General features: G+C 57.9%; 3 protein-coding genes across 3 annotated transcripts; 1 reads left to right on the forward strand and 2 right to left on the reverse strand.

Annotated features, from left to right (window-relative positions):
• Positions 1-1824: 1824 nt before the first annotated feature.
• Positions 1825-3581, forward strand: LOC117643531. Its single transcript, XM_034382464.1, has 4 exons — positions 1825-2082; positions 2156-2395; positions 2470-2871; positions 2938-3581. The coding sequence occupies exons 1-4, from the start codon at positions 1825-1827 to the stop codon at positions 3355-3357; spliced, it is 1320 nt and encodes a 439-aa protein (XP_034238355.1). The 3' UTR covers positions 3358-3581.
• A 4779-nt stretch (positions 3582-8360) lies between these two features.
• On the reverse strand, positions 8361-9992 carry LOC117643540 (cytochrome P450 4c21-like). Its single transcript, XM_034382476.1, has 2 exons — positions 8938-9992; positions 8361-8823 (listed from the first exon to the last, which is right to left on the reverse strand). The coding sequence occupies exons 1-2, from the start codon at positions 9990-9992 to the stop codon at positions 8361-8363; spliced, it is 1518 nt and encodes a 505-aa protein (XP_034238367.1).
• Positions 9993-17088: 7096 nt separating this feature from the next.
• On the reverse strand, positions 17089-18555 carry LOC117640693. The gene is made up of 5 exons (XM_034377506.1): positions 18291-18555; positions 17990-18072; positions 17768-17912; positions 17568-17688; positions 17089-17476 (listed from the first exon to the last, which is right to left on the reverse strand). Exons 1-4 carry the CDS (start codon positions 18291-18293, stop codon positions 17602-17604), a joined length of 318 nt encoding a protein of 105 aa, XP_034233397.1. The 5' UTR covers positions 18294-18555; the 3' UTR covers positions 17089-17476; positions 17568-17601.
• Between the last annotated feature and the right edge of the window lie 88 nt (positions 18556-18643).

Here is an 18643-nt window from a genome sequence, read left to right on the forward strand (position 1 = left end):
TGACAATAAGCCTTACCATGGATAATTCACTTGATCTCTGTTGTTAGCAGAGAACGCCAGAGAACAGCATTTGGATTTTGGAACATATTTGTTGTTACTTATTGAACCTTCTTCCTCATTCATTAAGTGATTTAGCCCCTCGCAGTCACGATGTAGCTGGCAAAGGGTTGTCTGGATGGCAAGTCTGGAGATTCTGGGATGGGGAGAGAGAGAGAAAAGGGGGGGGGGGCATGGTGCACAGTCGCTCAACCTACTGGCAGGCGAAAAGTAGTGCGTATTGCATCGGATGTTGTTGAACGTCTAGAGAGGAGAGAAGGGGCTAAGGGGTCGCAGGCCGCTGGGCCCGCACAGCCCGCACCCCGAGGCTCCGAGGTTGGGCCGAGGGACGTAGGAGGGCGCTGGCTCCGCGCCGCGCCCGCCGCGTCGAGGACCGAGACGGTCGAAATGAAGCGATAGCAAGCGCCAAAGTTTGTCTCGAGCTCATTAAGACTGCTAGAAAACGCGTGTGTTAACGATGTGCTTAAGACTGTGCTGCTGTGATGCGATTAAGAAAGTGTTAAGATTGCCGACGTCCGTCGACGTGCGAGGTACACCGAGGAGTCGCACGGGCGATGCCCGGCAAGGTTGCTGTGAATGCCTAGGGATAGAAACATAATGTTTTAAGATGACTGCTTTTTACTGTTGAGAGGGGTAGGTAATTCAATGTTACGTCTTCGTTTTAGGTCATTCTTTAGTTTGACTGACATTCTTACATGTTCTGAACCAGGTTTGACGCACTCTGGAAAGTTATCATCTTGTAGTCTGTGTAAGAAACGTATGGACCACCAAGTAAATTATGTACAATGAAACCCATTTCTCATACATATGTCAATGTTCATTAGTTTCCATTTTATTTACTACTAATTATTATTGTTCAAGAAACTACAACCCTTTTTTAAATGTTAAAGGGCGTTATTGACGTTTTAGGAGTGTTTAGAAATTAGTAGTGTTAGTGAACATTCACTGTAAAAAGAAACACAGAGCGCATGTAAGCTCTGTTGTTGTTAAGAAACATGTTCATACGCACGATCCATATCACGCTCTGCAGAAATTTTTCGCTCCACCGGTTGGATGTTTTAAGTTTGTATCAGTGAGCCCTTATTTATAAAAAGCTCTAAGTTTTAGCAAAAAAGTTGATTTTTTTTTGTTTCGTAAGTACGCGGCCTGTACAAGCCGCACCATCTCCGGTTTCCTCGTGCCCGCCAGGGCGGTTGGCAGGACTCCATGCTCACGAAACATAACATTACTGTTCCCACTCCACTTGTATTTGTACTCGAAATGATATCAATCAAAATGCGACAGCGTAGAGTCGCAAACCCAGTTCTCTGTAAATCTTCCATTCTCATCACTGCCAAGTCATTACACTGTTTTCGTAATTATACATTGTTTTTGATCTCACTGCCTAATAATTATGATAACATTATTTGTTCGTCTGTACACTCAAATTTTGTATAATATTATTAAACGAATCATTCCAAAATCAACCGTGTGTCTCTCACTTTCATTTCGCCTGGACCTAGCCTAATCACGACACACGCGAAGGCCGCGCGCCGCGTGCGCCACGGCACGGCACAACACGACACGCGCGGACGTCGCCTCGTCGTCGCGGTGATGCAGCAGACTGTAGTCGGCGGGCACCGCCACCTCGCCGCCACCGCCCCGGCGGTCGTGGGAACGCGGCGTCGCGACGCCACTGGACTGCGTGACTGCGTGCGTGCTGCCTGGCCCAGCGCCGGGCCGGCGCGCCGCGGTCCGTCCCGTCCGCTCACTCCGGCAGACGCCGCCATGACGGTCACCGCGTTCGCCGCCACCAAGGTGGACGCCAAGGTGGACGCCAAGCCCCCGGCGGACGCCGCCAAGACGGACGCGTCCAGGACGACGCCGGCCGCCCCGCCATGGCTGACGCCGCAGCTGCTGACGGCCGCGCTGCGCGAGGAGGACGAGACCACCGGCCAGGTGACGACGATCCGCGTGCGGCCTGCCACCGGCGCCAACGAGAACTACATGAGCGAGCTGTACCGCGTGCACGCGCACATCGGCAAGGTACGGCGGGGCGGTCCGTCAGCCCTCCTCTCCTTCTCGCAGCTAAGTCTCAATGTCCCCATTTCGGCGGCAGGCTGAGGTGCGGCGGCTCATCGTGAAGGCCGTGCCGGCCGCGGAGGTGGCCGCCGCCATCGTCTCGTCGTGCGGCCTGTTCTCGCGCGAGACGCGCACCCTGCGGGACCTGCTGCCGCGCATGGAGCGCCACCTGGCGGCCGGGCTCGCGCACCGGCCCAAGCACCACCAGAAGCTGGGGCCCAGGGTCATCGCCGCCTGCTCCAACGGGGCGCTCGTCATGGAGGACCTGTGCGAGAGGGTGAGGTTCGCGTTGGTGGCGCTCTGGCAAGGCCACTGTTTGCACCAGGCTTGCTAGACGGGTTGTGCTTGCAGTCCTACTCCAACGTGCCGCGCGCGGACGGGCTGGACCTGCCCCACAGCCTGGTGGCCGTGCGCCTGCTCGCGCGCCTGCACGCCGCCTCCCTGCTGCTGCACGCGCGGGGCGGCGAGCACGCCCGCGCCCTGGAGGCGCTCGGCAACTGCTGGCTGGACGAGCCGATGCGCACCACGTTCCAGACGCTCTTGACGACGTCGCTGCTGACGCTGGCCAACGCGGCGCGTACCTGGCCGGCGCTGGGGGACGCCGTGGCCGACAAGATGAAGGCCGCCGCCCCCGTGGCGCACAAGCGCGTCCTCGAGGCCCTCGCCAACAAGCCGGGCGACTTCCTGGTCATGTGCCACGGCGACGCCTGGTCCAACAACATCATGTTCGACTACGACGAGGAGACGGCGCAGGTAGTAGCCGCCAGGGGAGTGGTGAGGGACGGTCGTCGTAAAGCCAACCCGCACCGCTTGTTGCAGGTGCGGTCCGCGCTGCTCGTGGACTTCCAGATGGTGTCCTGGGCCAGCCCCAGCATGGACCTGCACTACTTCCTGACGCTGGCCGTGGCGCCGCGCGTGCTGCTCGAGTCGTCCGCGCGCGTGGTGCGCGCCTACCACGCCGAGCTGGTGGAGTGCCTGGCCTGCATGGGGTGGCGCGGCGACCCGCCCTCCCTGGCCGCGCTGCAGAGGGACGTCCGCGCCCGCGAGGTGTACGCCTTCTCGTCCGCCGTCAACCTGCTGCCCATCCGCTTCGTGGACGCCAACCTGGACATGGACTCGGCCGCCATGATGGAGGTGGACAGCCCCGTCAGGCTCAAGACGCTCAACGACTCCCGGTGCCGCAAGCTCATGGAGGCCCTCATACCCGGCTACCTGGCCCGGGGCTTTCTCGACCCGTGACACTCACGGTAAACTTGAGTGTGGAGGAAGGAAACAGTACACACTTTGGCACTCAGCGTGCGCACTCGGTACACAGTTGACTGTTCTCAGTGCAGTCAGCTTCGGGGATTCTGAAGCGGGCTGAACCGAGGCGAATGCGTCGCGCGCTGTTTCGCCCGGGCCGGTTGTTTCTTGTCCATTTCATCTTTCATTTCTAAACCGAAATGAAGTAAAACATTTGAAAACCCCCGCAGTTCCTGTTTTTGAACCCAAGGCAGTGGTCCGGAGGTGCGTCTGGCGACAGGACTTTTCTGTCTATATATATATATATTGCGGGCGTGCCGAGTATTGGGCGTGGCAGGCACGTGTCTGGCATAGGGAATCAGCTCCGAGGCGCGCAGCGCGCACGGCCCACAGACAGGCCCGAAACACCGACACTCCTCTCCTCGACCCCAGCTGCAAGCTCGCAGCCACCAGCCACTCTCCGCCCCGCCCCGCCCCGCCCCGCCCTGCCCTCCCGAATTCCGGTATTCTCCACCCTGTTTCCTCCGCGCCTCCGCTATTGTTATAATTCCCCATTCAATCAATGTTCCCCGGCCTGGAAGCTGGAGGCACGCTGGAAGCGGGCCGGCGAGGCGAGGCGACTTACCGGCCAACTTTTTTCCCTTCTGCAAGAAGAAGTGCGGTTTAGCGGTGTGGCGGCGCGGCCCACTCGCACCGGAAGTGAAATCGCGCGGGCCGGCCGCCAAACTTGGAGCGGAAGCGGACGCGGCGACGGCTTACCGAGGGCGCTGCTGCGCGCGCCGAGAGCCGCCTGCCTGCAGCCTGGAGCAGGCCAAGAAGGCCGAGGGCAGGGCCGCGGCGCCGCGGCGGTCAAGTTTGATAAATGCGTGATTGGCGGCCACTTTGCGGCAGTTACTCCTCCACGCGGTGTAAGTGGGCAAAAAGAGCGACAAAACGCCCCCTTGGCCAAGTCCCGCTCGGGCTGAACACACAGCCCGCCTTCTCACTGCGTGGACTCCGCTCGGTGAGGCCGGAGTGAAAGGGTGAAGAAAGAGCGCCCTAACGAAGGCGGTGGACGGACGGGCGGGACGGGGTCACAGAGTGAGCAGCTAACTAGAAAAATGCTCCCTATTTGCAGCCCCCACTTTTTGTGCGGTGCTTTATTTTTATTTCTATTTTTTTTGCGGCCGCCGCTTGCCGCTTTGCGAGCGGCCGGGCCGGGCCAGGCAGATCGGACGTGTCATTCTTTCTCTCGGCCGCAGCGGCACTCGTGAGCGCAAGTGGCAGTATATGACACGGGGGGAGAGCGAGACAGAGACCGAGGGGAGGGAGAGGGGGTGCGTTTAAATCCTCGCAGGTAAATTGCCTTATTTGCGAGAGGAAGAACGACCGACAAACGACCGCGCCTTCTTTTTTTTTTCTTTGCGGACAGCCGCTCAGTGGCTGTGCCTCATTTCGCCAGTCACCCACACACATACGCTCTCTCTCTCTCTCTCTCTCTCTCTCTCTCTCTCTCTCTCTCTCTCTCTCTCTCTCTCTCTCTGGACACACACACTTACACACACACACACGAGAGAGCTAAAAAGCGGGGCGTAATGAAGTGGATCATGGCGGTGACGCGGGACAGTGCGCTGCTCAGAGTGCCGGAAAGAAGTTGGATTGAATTAAATAAATTGCATTCTTGTGTCGCGCATGACGGAAGCCCGGCCGCGCGTTAGCGCCCCGCCATGCCCCCCCCCCCTCTACATTCCGCAAACTGGCACATTAGGGCGACCAGGGCAGCCAGGGCAGCGGCCGGAAGCGCGAGAAAGACGGCCAGTGCATGTCTCTGTTTTTACGCGCACGTATTTTGGCCGCTTCTTTCCTTTTTTTTGTTTTCGCTATCCATATTTTTTCCGCCATCTATTATTTAAATCCCCGGCACCGCAACGCCGCGCGCCATTTCTGCCCTGTTTGTGCCTCTCTCTCCTTATCTAGGCGCGGCGGGCCGCGCGGACAGCCATATTTCCGGTGACGAGACACGCGAAAGAAAGAGAGAAAGAAAGAAAAGAAAAGCACAGCAGGCACAGGCCGGTGGGCGCGCGCGCTGGCGCTTTGCTGTTTCGGGGGAAACGCGTTGCTTTGGAAAGAAAAGGCGGGAATATCGTGTCGCGCTGCCGTGACGTCATTCCCGCGCGAATGACACACAGCAAACACCACACAAAAACAAGAAAGATGATTTGCAGATGAAGAGCGTGGCTTGCTTTCGTTTCGCGCGCAAGGATTATGAATGGGACGCAACGCCGCGCATAGGTAATGCCCGCTGTGACTTCAGACCCGCGCGCGATGGAGCGTCAGCGCGTCAGCCTCACAATTTTGGGAGTGGTCGTGTTATGAGGGTCCGGCCCCCGATGCCCTGTCGCAATCATCAGTTGTGCCCCGGGCCAGAAAGAGAGGGAGGTGGCATAACGCCGCTTGCGTCTCGTCCCTGAATCGCCTACGAAGCAAGCCCGACGTTAATCGTCGGCCAACGCGGAGGATGAAGCAAGCGAAGCAAGCGAAGCAAGCGAAGCAAGCGAAGCAAGCGAAGCAAGCGAAGCAAGCGAAGCAAGCGAAGCAAGCGAAGCAAGCGAAGCAAGCGAAGCAAGCGAAGCAAGCGAAGCAAGCGAAGCAAGCGAAGCAAGCGAAGCAAGCGAAGCAAGCGAAGCAAGCGAGCAAGCAGCAAGCGAAGCAACAGCAAGAAGCAAGCGAAGAACGAAGCAGAAGCAAGCGAAGCAAGCGAAGCAAGCGAAGCAAGCGAAGCAAGGAAGCAAGCGAGCAAGCGAAGCAAGCGAAGCAGAGCAGCAAGCAAGCGAAGCAAGCGAAGCAAGCGAAGCAAGCGAAGAAAGCGAAGCAAAAGCGAAGCAAGCGAAGCACAAGCGGAAGCAAGCGAAGCAGCGAAGCACAGGAGCAAGCGAAGCAAGCGAAGCAAGCGAAAGCAAAGCGAAAGCAAGCGAAGCAAGCGAAGCAAGCGAAGCAAGCGAAGCAAGCGAAGCAAGCGAAGCAAGCGAAGCAAGCGAAGCAAGCGAAGCAAGCGAAGCAAGCGAAGCAAGCGAAGCAAAAGCGAAGCAAGCACTAGCAGCTTAGTTTTTGACAGTTGTTTTCTTTTTTTTCGGTCCTAACGACCAGCACCCTGCACACGGAGTCCGAATCCCCCGCTTGGATTGGACGCAGCGGCCGCCCAAAGTCGCTGGAAATCACGATTTCCAGACATGCTCTCGGTAAAACACGAAGAAAGGCCAAAGAAAAGGGGGGCGTGGTGGCGGGGCCCCGCCGGCTCTATAGAGACTCACACAGACGGACCCACACTGCAGCGCGGTCACTCACACATCGGTCTCACACGCACTATCGCTCCACAGGTTGGGCGGGGCGGGGCGGGGCGGTCGGATTGTTTTTGCTCGTTGGGTCGGCGACGCGGACGACGCGCCACCAAGGCGGAAAGCTAAATTAAAACTTGGCCGCTACGTGACGGCTCCAAAAACGCGTCCCGGTTTCGCATTTTTCTCATTCTTCTTTTTCATCACTCGCTTTGGGCTGAAGGAAAATCCGCGTCAGGACAGCCAGATCGGACTTCGACCTCGGCGGAGAGAGAGAGATAGAGAGAGAGAGAGAGAGAGAGAGAGAGAGAGAGAGAGAGAGAGAGAGAGAGAGAGAGAGAGAGAGAGAGCGCTCGGCCCAAAGCGCTCGGCTTGTTTGCGCCACATTTTTACACGCGCAGTAATTCGGCGACGGGGCCGGCCGGCCAAATTAGTGAGAGTACTCTGCAAAAGTGATTAAGTTGGCGAAACTTGTCATCGCTCCGCCCCGGCGGCCAAGGCCCGGCCAAGGCCCGGCCAAATCAGTCAGGCACCGCCCCTTTCCCTCCCTCGAATCAGAGCAATTCATCTCGGCGTCCGAAAACGCGCCCTGGTTCGTATAGGCTCACTCCGAGCAGTTCATGTCGTCGCTCTGTCCCTCTCACACCCCTACGGGTCGCCCCATGAGTGCGAGAGAGACGAGCGCGCTGTCCGGAATGGTCTGCTGGTCGCGGCACCACTCGCCGCCGCAGACATGCGCAACAATTCGTGAAATTGAAACGCCCCTCCGGCCGCGTCACTGCATTTACTTGCTGCAGGCAGAGCGAGAGAGAGGGCCGAGGCCGCTGCTGAAGAGGCCGAACTCCGCGGGCTGGCGCACTCGCCCAAAATGGTGCGTTTTCCTCTCGAAAGTGCGAGCGAGGCGGCGCGGCGAGGGCGAGACCCCCTGCACTGCACGTTGAGCGAACAACGCGGCAGCGAACTTGTATTTTCCGTGCGGCACGACAACGGCCGCGTCGCCGCGTGGTGCGGTGCCGTGACACTGCCGTGCCGCGCCGCGCCGTGCCCCGACACGCTGCAGAGGCTGCAGAGCAAGAGTCGCTTAATTAGCGGTCCACAGCATCCCTCGCACAGTCCGCAAAGTCGCAGCGTCGCAGCGTCCCCGGAACACCCATCGCCACAAACCAGGGCTGGTGGCTCCGGTCGGTACGTACTGCCGCCGGGTCCGTGTTGTTGGAGAGAGAGAGAGAAAGGGTTAATTGACCGATGCGGTACCGCTCGGGTACCGTAACAGATCGACCCGCGGTGTCCACCTCCCTACGGTGTGCGGGAGAGACGGGATGGTGAGGTCTGAAGGTAGGCGGCTAGCCCGTAATGGCAATGGTAACGAAGGTAGGCAACGCGTCGGCCGCTCCGCGCGCGGGTTGCCTGGGCGCCGTCTGCCGGGCGCTCCGTGCTGGACATGCTGGGCTTGCTGCACGTGGGTGGTGGTCCCGCTGGACGCCCGCCGTCCCCTCGCACTGGCCTAACCTGCCGAACGGGGAGGAGTCAGCCGAAGACGTAAACTGTGGGCACAAAGACGCCTCACTGTATTTTTTTATATTTTTTTTTTACAAATGTGCGCGGACTGAGTGCGCCGAGAACCACTGTTTTCGAATAATCACTGGTGAGACAGACGGCTGGAGCGGTGTGAGGGGTCAGGTCGGGTCAGGCGCCCTCGGCCGCGCGACGGGGCGTGAAGTTGACCGTCATGCCCCCCGCCGCCCTGAGCGCGATGTCGAAGCACAGGGGGATGTCGACGAGGTGCATGTAGCCGTCGGCCACCGGGTCGACGCGGTAGTGGCGCAGCGTGGTGGCCAGGAAGGTGGTCATGTTCATGAGCGCGTACTTGCCGCCGATGCAGTTCCTGTAGCCGGTGCTGAAGGGCATGTAGGCGCAGGGGTGGCGGCCCTCGCTGTTCTCGGGCAGGAAGCGGTCCGGGTCGAACTTGAGCGGGTCGGGCCAGTGCGCGGCGTCGCGGTGCGCGCCCAGGATGTTGATGGCGACCGCCGAGTCGGCGGGGAGGGTGTGGCCCAGGAACTCGGTCTCCTCGTGCACCTGGCGCGTCAGGAAGGGCACCGTGGGGAACAGCCTCAGCGTCTCCTTGATGAAGCGCTCCGTGTACTCCAGCCTGCAGCGGCCCGGAAACAGCGAAACAGGGTTAGAGAGAAAAGAAACATCGCACACAGTGTGATGGAACTCCGAAACAACAAAGCACATTAGTTTGTATCCTTCATTTCCTCGCCTGTTCAAGTCGCTGGGCGTGACTCTCCTGTCTGATCCCTGGAACACGGTCTGGATCTCGGCGTACACCTTGTCCTGGATGTCGGGGTGCAGCGAGAGCGCCTTGAGCAGCCAGATGATGGTGGCCGCCGTGGTGTCCACGCCCGCGGCGAAGAAGGTCTTGAACTCGTCCAGCACGTCCTCGTCAGGCATCCGGTAGCCCGGAGCCAGCAGCAGCGTGTCCACCAGCGTGGTGGGCCTCTTGACGAAGTCCTTGGTGAAGTCGCCCCGCAGCTCGCCCCGCTGCCGCAGCTCCTCGCGCCGCTTGTCCAGCACCACGCGCGCGTGGTGGTCGATCTTGGCCCTGGTCTTCTTGATGAGCCTGCCGCGCGCCGTCAGCCCGAACACCCAGTCAGACCAGAGCAGCGGGTTGAAGAAGCGCTCGGTGCTGCACTTGAGGAACAGCTCCAGAAAGCGGATGAGGTCCAAGATCTCCTCCTCGAAGTCCGCCCCCACCTTCTCGCTCAGGGTGGTCTTCATGAAGGCGCCGCAGGTGACTCTCCGCAGGTTGTCCAGCAGGTTGTCGTCGGCGCACCAGGGTTTGACGCGGCGCACGAAGCCCTCGGCCTCCTCGGCGAAGTAGTCCACGAAGTGCTCCAGGATGCTGAGGCTGAAGGCGGGCTGCAGCGCCTTGCGGTGCTCCCGCCACAGCGGTCCGCTCAGCTGGATCAGGCCGTTCTTGGCCACCATGTGCAGCGAGGCGTAGAAGAAGCGCGACTTGTCGGCGAGGTCCTTCCGGCGCAGCACGTGCTCGATGTCCTCGGCGTTGTTCACCATCACCACCACGGTCGTCAACAACGTCAAACGCCTCATCTTCCTGTCGCCCTGCCCCAGGATGAACTTGAGGCGGTCCTCGTTGGCCAGCCCCAGGAAGTCCAGCGCGTTCCCCAGGACGGGCAGCGACGGCGGCCCCGGGATGGCCTGCTCCAGGGCGCGGTGGCGCCGGTACCAGAGCGCCCACTTGGCGAGCAGGGCGGCGACGGCCGTCACCAGGACGATGATCACCGCGGTCGCCATGGCTGGCGGAGGGTCGAAGCGAAGTGCCAGAGCGACTGCACACACGCCAACTCATGCACCGCGCACGGCCAAACCAGTCAAGCCAGTCAGGCCTCGCGCAGATGGGACTGGAGTGGAGTGGAGGGTGGAGGCACTGCCGCTGAGCCTCGGCGTGATAGCCATGCCCCGGGGGGCGCGGCCAGGCCGCAGGGCCTTGCCTTTCGCCATGGCCCTTTGGCGGGCCTTTACCTCGCCACCGCCACTGCTCACGGCCCATAGGGCCCCGCTGGTGTGTGACAGAACGGCGGCACACACAACACACAACCGCCGCGGCCGACCCGACCCCGCGCCCTACGCTCCACGCCCTGCACCCCACGCCCCCAAGCCGCACCGCGCGGCCTGGCGCAGCCGCCCTTCCCTTATCCAGTGCGCCAGCCGAACCGCGCGCCGCCTCCTCATAGAATATACAGTGTTAAATGATGGAAGTTTGGCTTCAAACTTTGCAACCTTTTGCAACTGAGACAAAAGGCACAAAGGCCTGGGCCATTGTCGGGCAGGCGCGAGAGCCCCCCCACCCCTCCTCCCCCTTTTCCAGGGCCCGCGTCCCACACGCCAACGCCAAGTCTCGACGAAAGGCTGCGGGGTTTGGCGCAGGGATGGCGCGAGGTTCGGGGTTCGGCCTGGCCGCAAGCCCGGCCTAGAGCCTCGCCTGGCCCCGATGCATGATGTTGAGAGGCAAACTGCGCTAAAACTCCCTGGGCTGCAAGCAGTAGTCTGGAGGCGAGACCTAGACCGGGCCGCGCGGCACGCACGTTAGATGGAGTGAACACGATACGGCCCGCTCGGCCCAGCGGCCGCCCTGCCGCCCAGAACAGTCTAGCCACGAACAGTCGTTACGGGAAAGTCGTAACTTTTCAACGAGGCAGTGTCTGAATTTTCACGTTAAGACAGTCCACCGTTCCGTACATTTTGTGGGCAAAATTTTGCGACGAGTGGTCAGAAAAGAAAAATTTATGTATTGGCGTAACTAGTATTTATTAATCTGAAAACGATTTTATGAAAGTCTTCCAATAGAGTTGCATCGAGATATAAGCCTTGAGGCATGCAAAGATAGACCGAAAGAAGACGCAGGCGCGAGGCGAGATGAGCAAATATACGTTCTGACGCAAATCACTTGGTCGATTTGCAACTCGCATTTCATTGTTGACACAGTGGCATCTCCGCTGTTCTTTGGGGAGGGGGAAGCAGGCGCTGTCTTTTTTTCTGTCCATGCTCGATCGTCTTCGTGTTTTTGCTAACTCTTTCTCGTCCCATATATAACGGACATAAACAAACCGTGGCTGTGGCAGTGATGCAGGGGAAAAAAGAAAGGAAACCGAAACACTGCGCGTCCACGCGCTGAAAAAAAAATCTCATTCAACGAACGTTAATGAAAGCAGATGATCCGTCGCGTTGCACAACTGCTGTGATAGCCGAGAGGTTAGAGACGTGGGATCGAGTTACCGCAGGCCGGCGTTCGAATACCAGCGTCACAAAAGTTTTTTCGACTTACTATCCTAAGGGTGGGGCCATGAGAGCGGAGCCGTGTGCAACAGACCCACATGCCGGAGGTTCGACTCCTAACAAATATTTCCATTTAATTTTACTGCCTCACCCAGTGCGGTTGAAACACGTAAACGTGAGCCCACTCCGAGCATGGGACGTGGTGGTCCAGGGAGTAGAGGCGTCGATTCTCAGTGCTAGGGTCGGCGGTTCGACTCCCCCACCTTCTTGCGAAATTTTGACCGGGTCGGTCGAGTCCTGTTGCGTCAAGAACCCACCTCACGCCGGTCCCCTCATCATGGGCCGTGGTGGCCAAGAGCGTAAAGTCGTCTGATCCCGATGGCGGGGTCCGGGGATCGAATCCCATCATTTCATTACATTTTTCGAACGCCTTCCTCCCAGTGCAACTCAAACCCGTCGTCCAACACGCTGCCAGACGTACAAGCGTGATAGCGTAGTGGTCAGAGTCACATTCACCTGGCCACTCCGCTGTGGGTGTCTAAAAAGCAATCCGCTTCGGCGGGTTGGCCTCGGCACTGGAGCGATGGAGTATTTGATCCATCAATCCAGACCATCCGGTGTGTGGTTGCGGGTGGTGCCTCCTTGACTCGTCGGGGAGGCGATGATAAGTCCTTTGAAGCTGGCCTAAAACGCTGTATGTTCGGTACGGGAGCGCCGGACAGTGGGGGTACCATGGGGTACACAACCAACCCTACGAAAACAAGAAGCTCCCACCAAACCTCTTCTCTGTCTGAGTCTCTCTCTGTCTCTCTGTCGTCTCACTCTACGTCCCGCCCCTCAAAGAGCTTCGTACTGGGTGCTCTCACCCAGCTGCCTGAGCTTTGGGGTCCTACTGGGTCCCCCGGCGAACGCTTGGGTCGCTGACGGGATTAACCCCAGGTACCTGATAGCACCGGTTCCCATCCCGAACACCGAAGTAAAGCAGGAGGCCTCCCCATTAAGACTGGGGAGGGGGTGTAGAGTTCAAATTTTTTTTCTTTTCCCTTTCAAATTTCTCAGTCAATACTCGTTCGGTTCGGTGCGCCTCATTGCCAGCCAGCCACCAGCCACACGCACCAGCCCGCCCCGGCAGCCAGCCCCTATTATATTGTTTAGGATACGCGCTTCGTTTCTGGACTCGAGAGTAAAAGCACGCTGACACCTTCATGTGTATAGTAGTTTTAAGTATGTTTCAAGTGTGAAGGTATCATCTGCTAAAAAGCAATAAGAACGCTGTCTTAATCTGAGTACCTAAGGCAAAGCGTATTTGCACGAACGCGCGGGACACTTTCTTCATGTCACTCCCGCAAACTGTGTGACCACAAGCAAGCAAACAGCAAACAAACAAAACAAACAAACTCAGGGGGAAAAAAACACAAAGCAGTTCTGGAGAGGGCGCTGGCTGGGCTGGGCCGGCTGCCTATCATTATATGCTTGCATGCACGCGTGTGCACTCACACACACACACACACACACACACACACACACACACACACACACACACACACACACACACACACACCACGCATGCATACAAGCAGCTCGGACTCCGGACTCTGGAATGGCGAGCGGCAAGGTAAGCTGCCTTATCACAAACCGCAGCAGTGGTGTGCGTTGCCCCACGCCGCCCCGTGGGTGTGCCGTAGCGATCCTGGTTGCTTTTAAGGCGATTTCCCATCTTTTTTTCCAACCGCTTTCGGGGAAGCTGTGAGGCGGGGGGCCCTTGTCCCAGCCTCAGAGATGACCTCTGAGGCCTCCTCTCCCCGCCCCCCTCGCCCTGAGACACACCCTATGAGCCGAAGTCACCTTTTTGCCCTTCTTGCCACGCTGGCCTCGCCCTTGATGTCCTTGACCATGCCTTGGCAGTGCAGTGGCCGAGGCCGTGCGGTTGCAGAGGCATGGCAGAGGCCAAGGGAAGCTCCAGAAATGCCGCGAGTCCGCGAGTACAACGGCCATCCCGTTGGCCGTGCTTTTGGCCGGGCCTGTCCGGAGAAGAAAGGTCACTGCGACTTTCTCTGAAGGGATCCGAGTGGGCATGACGGAGGGCATGCGGTACGTGCGCGTCGATTTGAACTCGGCGTGTCTTCCGTCGTGGCCGGAAGTACAGGAAAGTACAGTAGAGCACCGGCCGGCCGCACGGCACGCGCGCCAGCCATGGCCCAGCGGGGTGGTGGCCAGTTTCCGGAAATAGGTGAAGCCTCGGAGTGTCGCCGCGCCACCGTCTCCACCTTCTCTTCCCTTCCGGGACGCGCGGCGTTTTCCGCTTTCCCGGCCGTCTCATAAAGGGAAAGCTTTTACGCTCAAGGACCCGAGGACTCGGACGCCCTCTGCACGGCCCTGGAGTCCTTTGGCGGGAATTCCCAGTCCCAGGCATTCCGCAGTCCTGCCACCGGACTGCCCTGTAGCACCCCACCCCGCCACTGCTGCGCGTTGCGCGTCCTGCCGAGTTTGCTGGGGGGTGGTTTCTGAATGTGACACCCTCCACCCCTTCCCCGAACGGGGCTGGCCAAGGCATCACGGGACATCGCTCTGTCCTCCATGAAGGCTGTATGAATACAAATTATCCAAACATATGCAAATCAGGGGGGCTCGCTCTCGAGCCCTACGCTGCTAGTTTGTGCGTGTGTGGACGCGGCCGTGCGCGCGCGTGTGTGCGCCCGTCCGTGTGAGCGGCGCGCGCCTGTGTGCGTGCGCTTGCCATGCTCAACCCGCTTTCGGGGTGGCCGTCGTGTCAACGGCCAGTCGCTACTAACAGCCGCCGCCAAGTGGCAGCCACTGCGCGACGTGATGCTCGACGTGGTGCTCGACGCGATGCTCGACGCGGTGCTCGCAGAGGACGCGGAGAAAGTCATCGCGGTGCTTCCCCCGAGATAAGGCCGCCGGTAAGACACACACTGTCGGGGTAATGTCACCCGGCCCCCCTACGCCGCCGAGAGCAGGCTGATTCCGAGCAATGAGTGCCGTCGTCGCGCTGTCTCTCTCCCACGCGTGAGGCGTCCCGGCAGGGTGCGAGAGAGACAGCGACGAAGGCGCCGTCCGTAATCAGGCTGCTGAGCACGGCGATGGCGGCCCGCGTCCTCGGCGCGTCCTCCACGGCACGGCGTCCCATTGTGCACCGAGGGCCGCCAATGCTGACATCCATTCAGCCCTCTCCGCCAACGCATTGATCGGTATTCGAACCCCGGCCCGGCCATCCGTTCGAATGTGTCTCCGGCCGCGCGCCACGCGCGCCGCGCCTGCGTGACGTGTGAAGACATTTCCGGTCGGAATAGGCCAATCGCAGAGGCGGCTCCGGCTTCGGAGGCCCTAATCTTGTTTTGGACGGCCGTGCCTTGAATGTGATTCAGATCGCGGGGCGGTGAAGGAGGCGGGGGCGGGGAGACGGAGCGGAGAGAAACAACCTTGACGAGTGATTGGTACTGTATACACCCCGGCCAGCAGGGCCAGCGGGACTACACGGGTGGCTCGCGCGCCGCGTACAGAGCGCCTGGAGCGCGCCGCGCGGAACCGCACCTTCAAACCACAATCAAAACTTTGTCCAGCCCCGATACTGAAGTACGGTAAATCTACTTAGAACAAAAAGTGACAAAAAAATAGGGCTCTGAATGCCTCCACGGCGAGCGACGGGGAGGAAAGTCTCAGGCTGAGGAACGAAAGGCAGATCACAAAAATTTTAAAGTTGTTTCTTTCAGTTTTCACTGCCTGGCGGTTGTTAAAAATAACAGTGTGGCAGGCAGCTTTTCGGCTCAAGCTTTTTAATGAGGTTAATGAACTTACCTCCGCGCCACAGCTTGCGCCACAGGAAAGCCGGCCGAAGGGATGGGCTGGCCCGCTTCCTCAAGGCCGTGCAGCCGGTGCAGGATCATGACCAAGGCGTTGAGCAGGGCGAGCAGGGCGAGCAGGGCGCAGGAAGAGTGCACGCTATTGTGCTTCCGCGTCTCCGGTGCCTGTCATGCCACGAGGACGGGGCGGGGAGCGGCGGGGCGGGTTCGGGCCAGGGCCCTAGCTTCGTTAGGCGCGCGTCTCTGACAAGCAGAGGACTCCTTTATTCATTAATTTTGTCACTTTCACTTCATTTGCCGACCGCCCTCGCCCCTCCCGGCCATCTCTGCTTTCCCGGCGGGGAGGCGGGGACGAGAGGGTTCGCTGACCGCCAGGCACCGCCAGGGCCAGACTGGACCCGGGCAAAATCCCCAACTGCACGCACGAAGAAGCACACAAGCAAGCCAGCCCTGTTTAGCGCAACACAGCCAGGGTTGTTACCAGGAGAAGGGGCGCTGTAGCCGTGCCGTCAAATCTCGCGGTATGTGCACTTTTTGGTCCGCTGATGCGTGTTGATCTGTCGCTGCGGGGTGTGGGTGTGTGTGTGTGGGGGGGGGGGGCTACGCGACAGGGAGAAGGACGGCCCAGCAGGCCGATTCCGAACAGCGCTTCATCGCTCTGTCTCTCTCGCACGCGTGCGCGACGCCCCACGGGTGCGAGAGAGACAGAGCGACGGAGGCTGTTTGCGAGGCGACCAGCCCCACCCTCCCCTTCCCGCGGGACCAGGATTAGCCCATCCATCATGGTACAGGTGGCGCGTTGTGCCGTGCTGGCCGTGCCGCCCCTCGGCCCGGCCGGCCCTTGTCGCTGTTGCTGCTAGTTCCGCGCCGTGATTCCCACTTCCGGGAAAGTGGCGACGAGGGGGTGGGGGCGGCGCGCAGCGGCACGCGTGTCGTGCGTGAGGCCCTTGAGCGCCACGGCCAGGACGACGCCGGCCGCCCTCTTCGATGCCAGTGTGCATGCAGCACGTATAATGTCGCGCCTAATAAATCAGTCCGCGCTGGACGCGGCCTCCACGCTCTACAGCCTCCACGGCCGTGCCGAGTGCCGCGCGCCGCGGGCGTGTCGAGGCCATTTTGGGGCGTGCCTCGCGCAATTGCGCCATCGCTCGCAGCCGAGGGCCGCGAGGCCCTGGACCTGCCCTGCCGAGGACAGTGGCGCGCTCGTATCCCAGAAATGCACTGTCAGCGCAATCGGCACCCTCCCCCCTCTCTTATCGGTATTTTTGTTCAATTCATGTCTGCGAGGTGAGGCGGTGGGGCGAGGAGCGGGTCCAGGAAGGGGGCGTGGGGTTCATAACTGTCAGGCGGGCTGCAGGGGCGCCTCCAGGGCGGGGCGGGGCGGCCAGCGCTGTAATGAAGCCCCCGCCACCCCCTGTCCCTCACCTGGATCCATTGTGGCCGTCACAATGAGCCATGATGAGGCGAAACTGGCGCCTCTAACGCAGTCTAACGCAGGCCAGCAAGCGGCCCGTGACCTTTCCCTTCTCAATTCTTGTGCTGGCGTCCGACAGGGGAAGGCAACTCAGTGTGTGGCTACGTAAGTTGCGTTGCCTCCTTCATCGGCTGTGCAACTTGCATTCCGCTGTCCACTTTCTCTAACAAACTGACAAAATTTGTAGAAGTGTTTTGTATTTTTGGATGAAATGAATGGCACGATTGACAAGTAACATTCATAATTACTTTTTTATTTAAAACCTGTGGCTCTTAACATTTTGCTACAGTAATTGGTTTATATTTTTCTGATGAGGGGTTTAAAGACCTTTGGTTGTTGTGCATCAAGTGAGGAAGAGGGGAGAGGAGACAGGACCCAGAAGACAGTCGCGTGTGACGTCATTCCGTGCGAGCCGGTTCTGCAAGTTATGCAGACAGCGAGAGCTCGCAACCCACTTGGCCCAAATGGCAGTTAGGTTGCCTACCCGGCTGGCGTCAGCAGTAGAGCCCCTTCGCAGGCAACGATAACAGGAAATAGCATTTTCGGCCGATATTTTTAAAGATAGAGATCCAAGTTCCAATGAAACTAAATCGATGATGAAATAAAAGCAGAATCAGATTTAGTTTACTATTGTTTATTTGAAACATGTAGAAAAAGATTTTCCAATGAAGTTTCATCTGATGATCTCATCTCACGAATCATGTAGTCTGTAACATAAATGTCATGTGATAAATTTTTGGATGGGTTACATTTGTTTTGAAGCTTTCTTCTTTGTTACAAAAAAGATATATTACTTACCAACATTTTTACATTTTAAGAATGACTAAAAATTCTAAATGGCTGAATAGGGGGGAGGAGGCGGTGGTTTGTTTATCTGTTCCAAAGATAGTTGACCATCATTGTCACTGTCATTTAAAACCTTAGAGAATTTCAGGTAAAATTAATAATAGCACAGTATAATCCTGATTACTAATCAAAATTATAAAAGCGTAACTCACAAGCAAGACTTGAATTTCTTCATCACAAATTATTTCATGTACATGGTATAATTTCATTTTGCTCCAGGGGAACCCAATGATATAACAGCGAGACATTAAAATATCATTGCAAGAAATCAAAAGCACTAAAACAAGTATGGCTAAGCTGAAACATAAGAGACATCTGGTTGTGACACACGACTGGTTCTGGTTACCAGCTTTCTAAGCGTTAATCATACTGACCATAAATACCACACACCAGCAATAGTGCCACAACATTGACCAACACTCCCACAACAAGCGAGTAAAGCGTGCTGAGGTGTAGCCTTCAAAATTAGAAGTTTTTTTATTTTAGTTCACAAAGTGCAAAGAAAGCATGAAAAAAGTGTGTGCAGAGAGCTAAAAGGGAAAGTTTCCACACGCCATACTTTTTGCCTTTGCCCTTGAAGCATCTCACAACACGAACATCTACCTTTACAGGTAATTACAAACTTATTAAATAACACAAGGGCTCAGCTTTTTGTGTCATTATCCCTAGTCTTACCATAATTAATGATTCTAACTCTTCAAGAAAATCTGGAGGCGATTTGAAGTGCGTGCCATTTCGGGCAAGTCCCAGAAGATGATGAAAAATTAAGCAGGCCACAACATCGGCTTGCACAGAACAACATCGCAAAAAAGCGTAAAAAATTGAAAAGTGTCGTTGAAAATATCTGATTTTCAATAGTATGCAAACTTGGAAGGTTCAAAATGCGCGAAGAAATCGAGTGAAATACATTAAAACTGACGTATTGTTGGTCGCGGTTGGTAGAGTCTCTTTTTATGAGAAATCGCGTCAAAACCCCTTTCTACCCCTCACTCTCACCCCCGCACTACCCCGCTACCCCTCTCCTCTCC

The sequence above is a fragment of the Thrips palmi genome, unplaced genomic scaffold (genome assembly GCF_012932325.1).
Source record: "Thrips palmi isolate BJ-2018 unplaced genomic scaffold, TpBJ-2018v1 HiC_scaffold_1, whole genome shotgun sequence".
Classification (NCBI taxonomy): domain Eukaryota; kingdom Metazoa; phylum Arthropoda; class Insecta; order Thysanoptera; family Thripidae; genus Thrips; species Thrips palmi.

Coding starts and splice junctions, on each gene's coding strand:
- LOC117643531 (XM_034382464.1), top strand. CDS start 1,825: ATGACGGTCACCGCGTTCGCCGCCACCAAGGTGGACGCCAAGGTGGAC. Junction 2,083..2,155: donor TGCACGCGCACATCGGCAAG/GTACGGCGGGGC, acceptor TTTCGGCGGCAG/GCTGAGGTGCGGCGGCTCAT. Junction 2,872..2,937: donor ACGACGAGGAGACGGCGCAG/GTAGTAGCCGCC, acceptor CGCTTGTTGCAG/GTGCGGTCCGCGCTGCTCGT.
- LOC117643540 (XM_034382476.1), bottom strand. CDS start 9,992: ATGGCGACCGCGGTGATCATCGTCCTGGTGACGGCCGTCGCCGCCCTG. Junction 8,824..8,937: donor ACGCCCAGCGACTTGAACAG/GCGAGGAAATGA, acceptor GGGCCGCTGCAG/GCTGGAGTACACGGAGCGCT.
- LOC117640693 (XM_034377506.1), bottom strand. Junction 17,913..17,989: donor GCTGGTGTGTGGTATTTATG/GTCAGTATGATT, acceptor CTTATGTTTCAG/CTTAGCCATACTTGTTTTAG. Junction 17,689..17,767: donor AAGAAATTCAAGTCTTGCTT/GTGAGTTACGCT, acceptor AAATTCTCTAAG/GTTTTAAATGACAGTGACAA.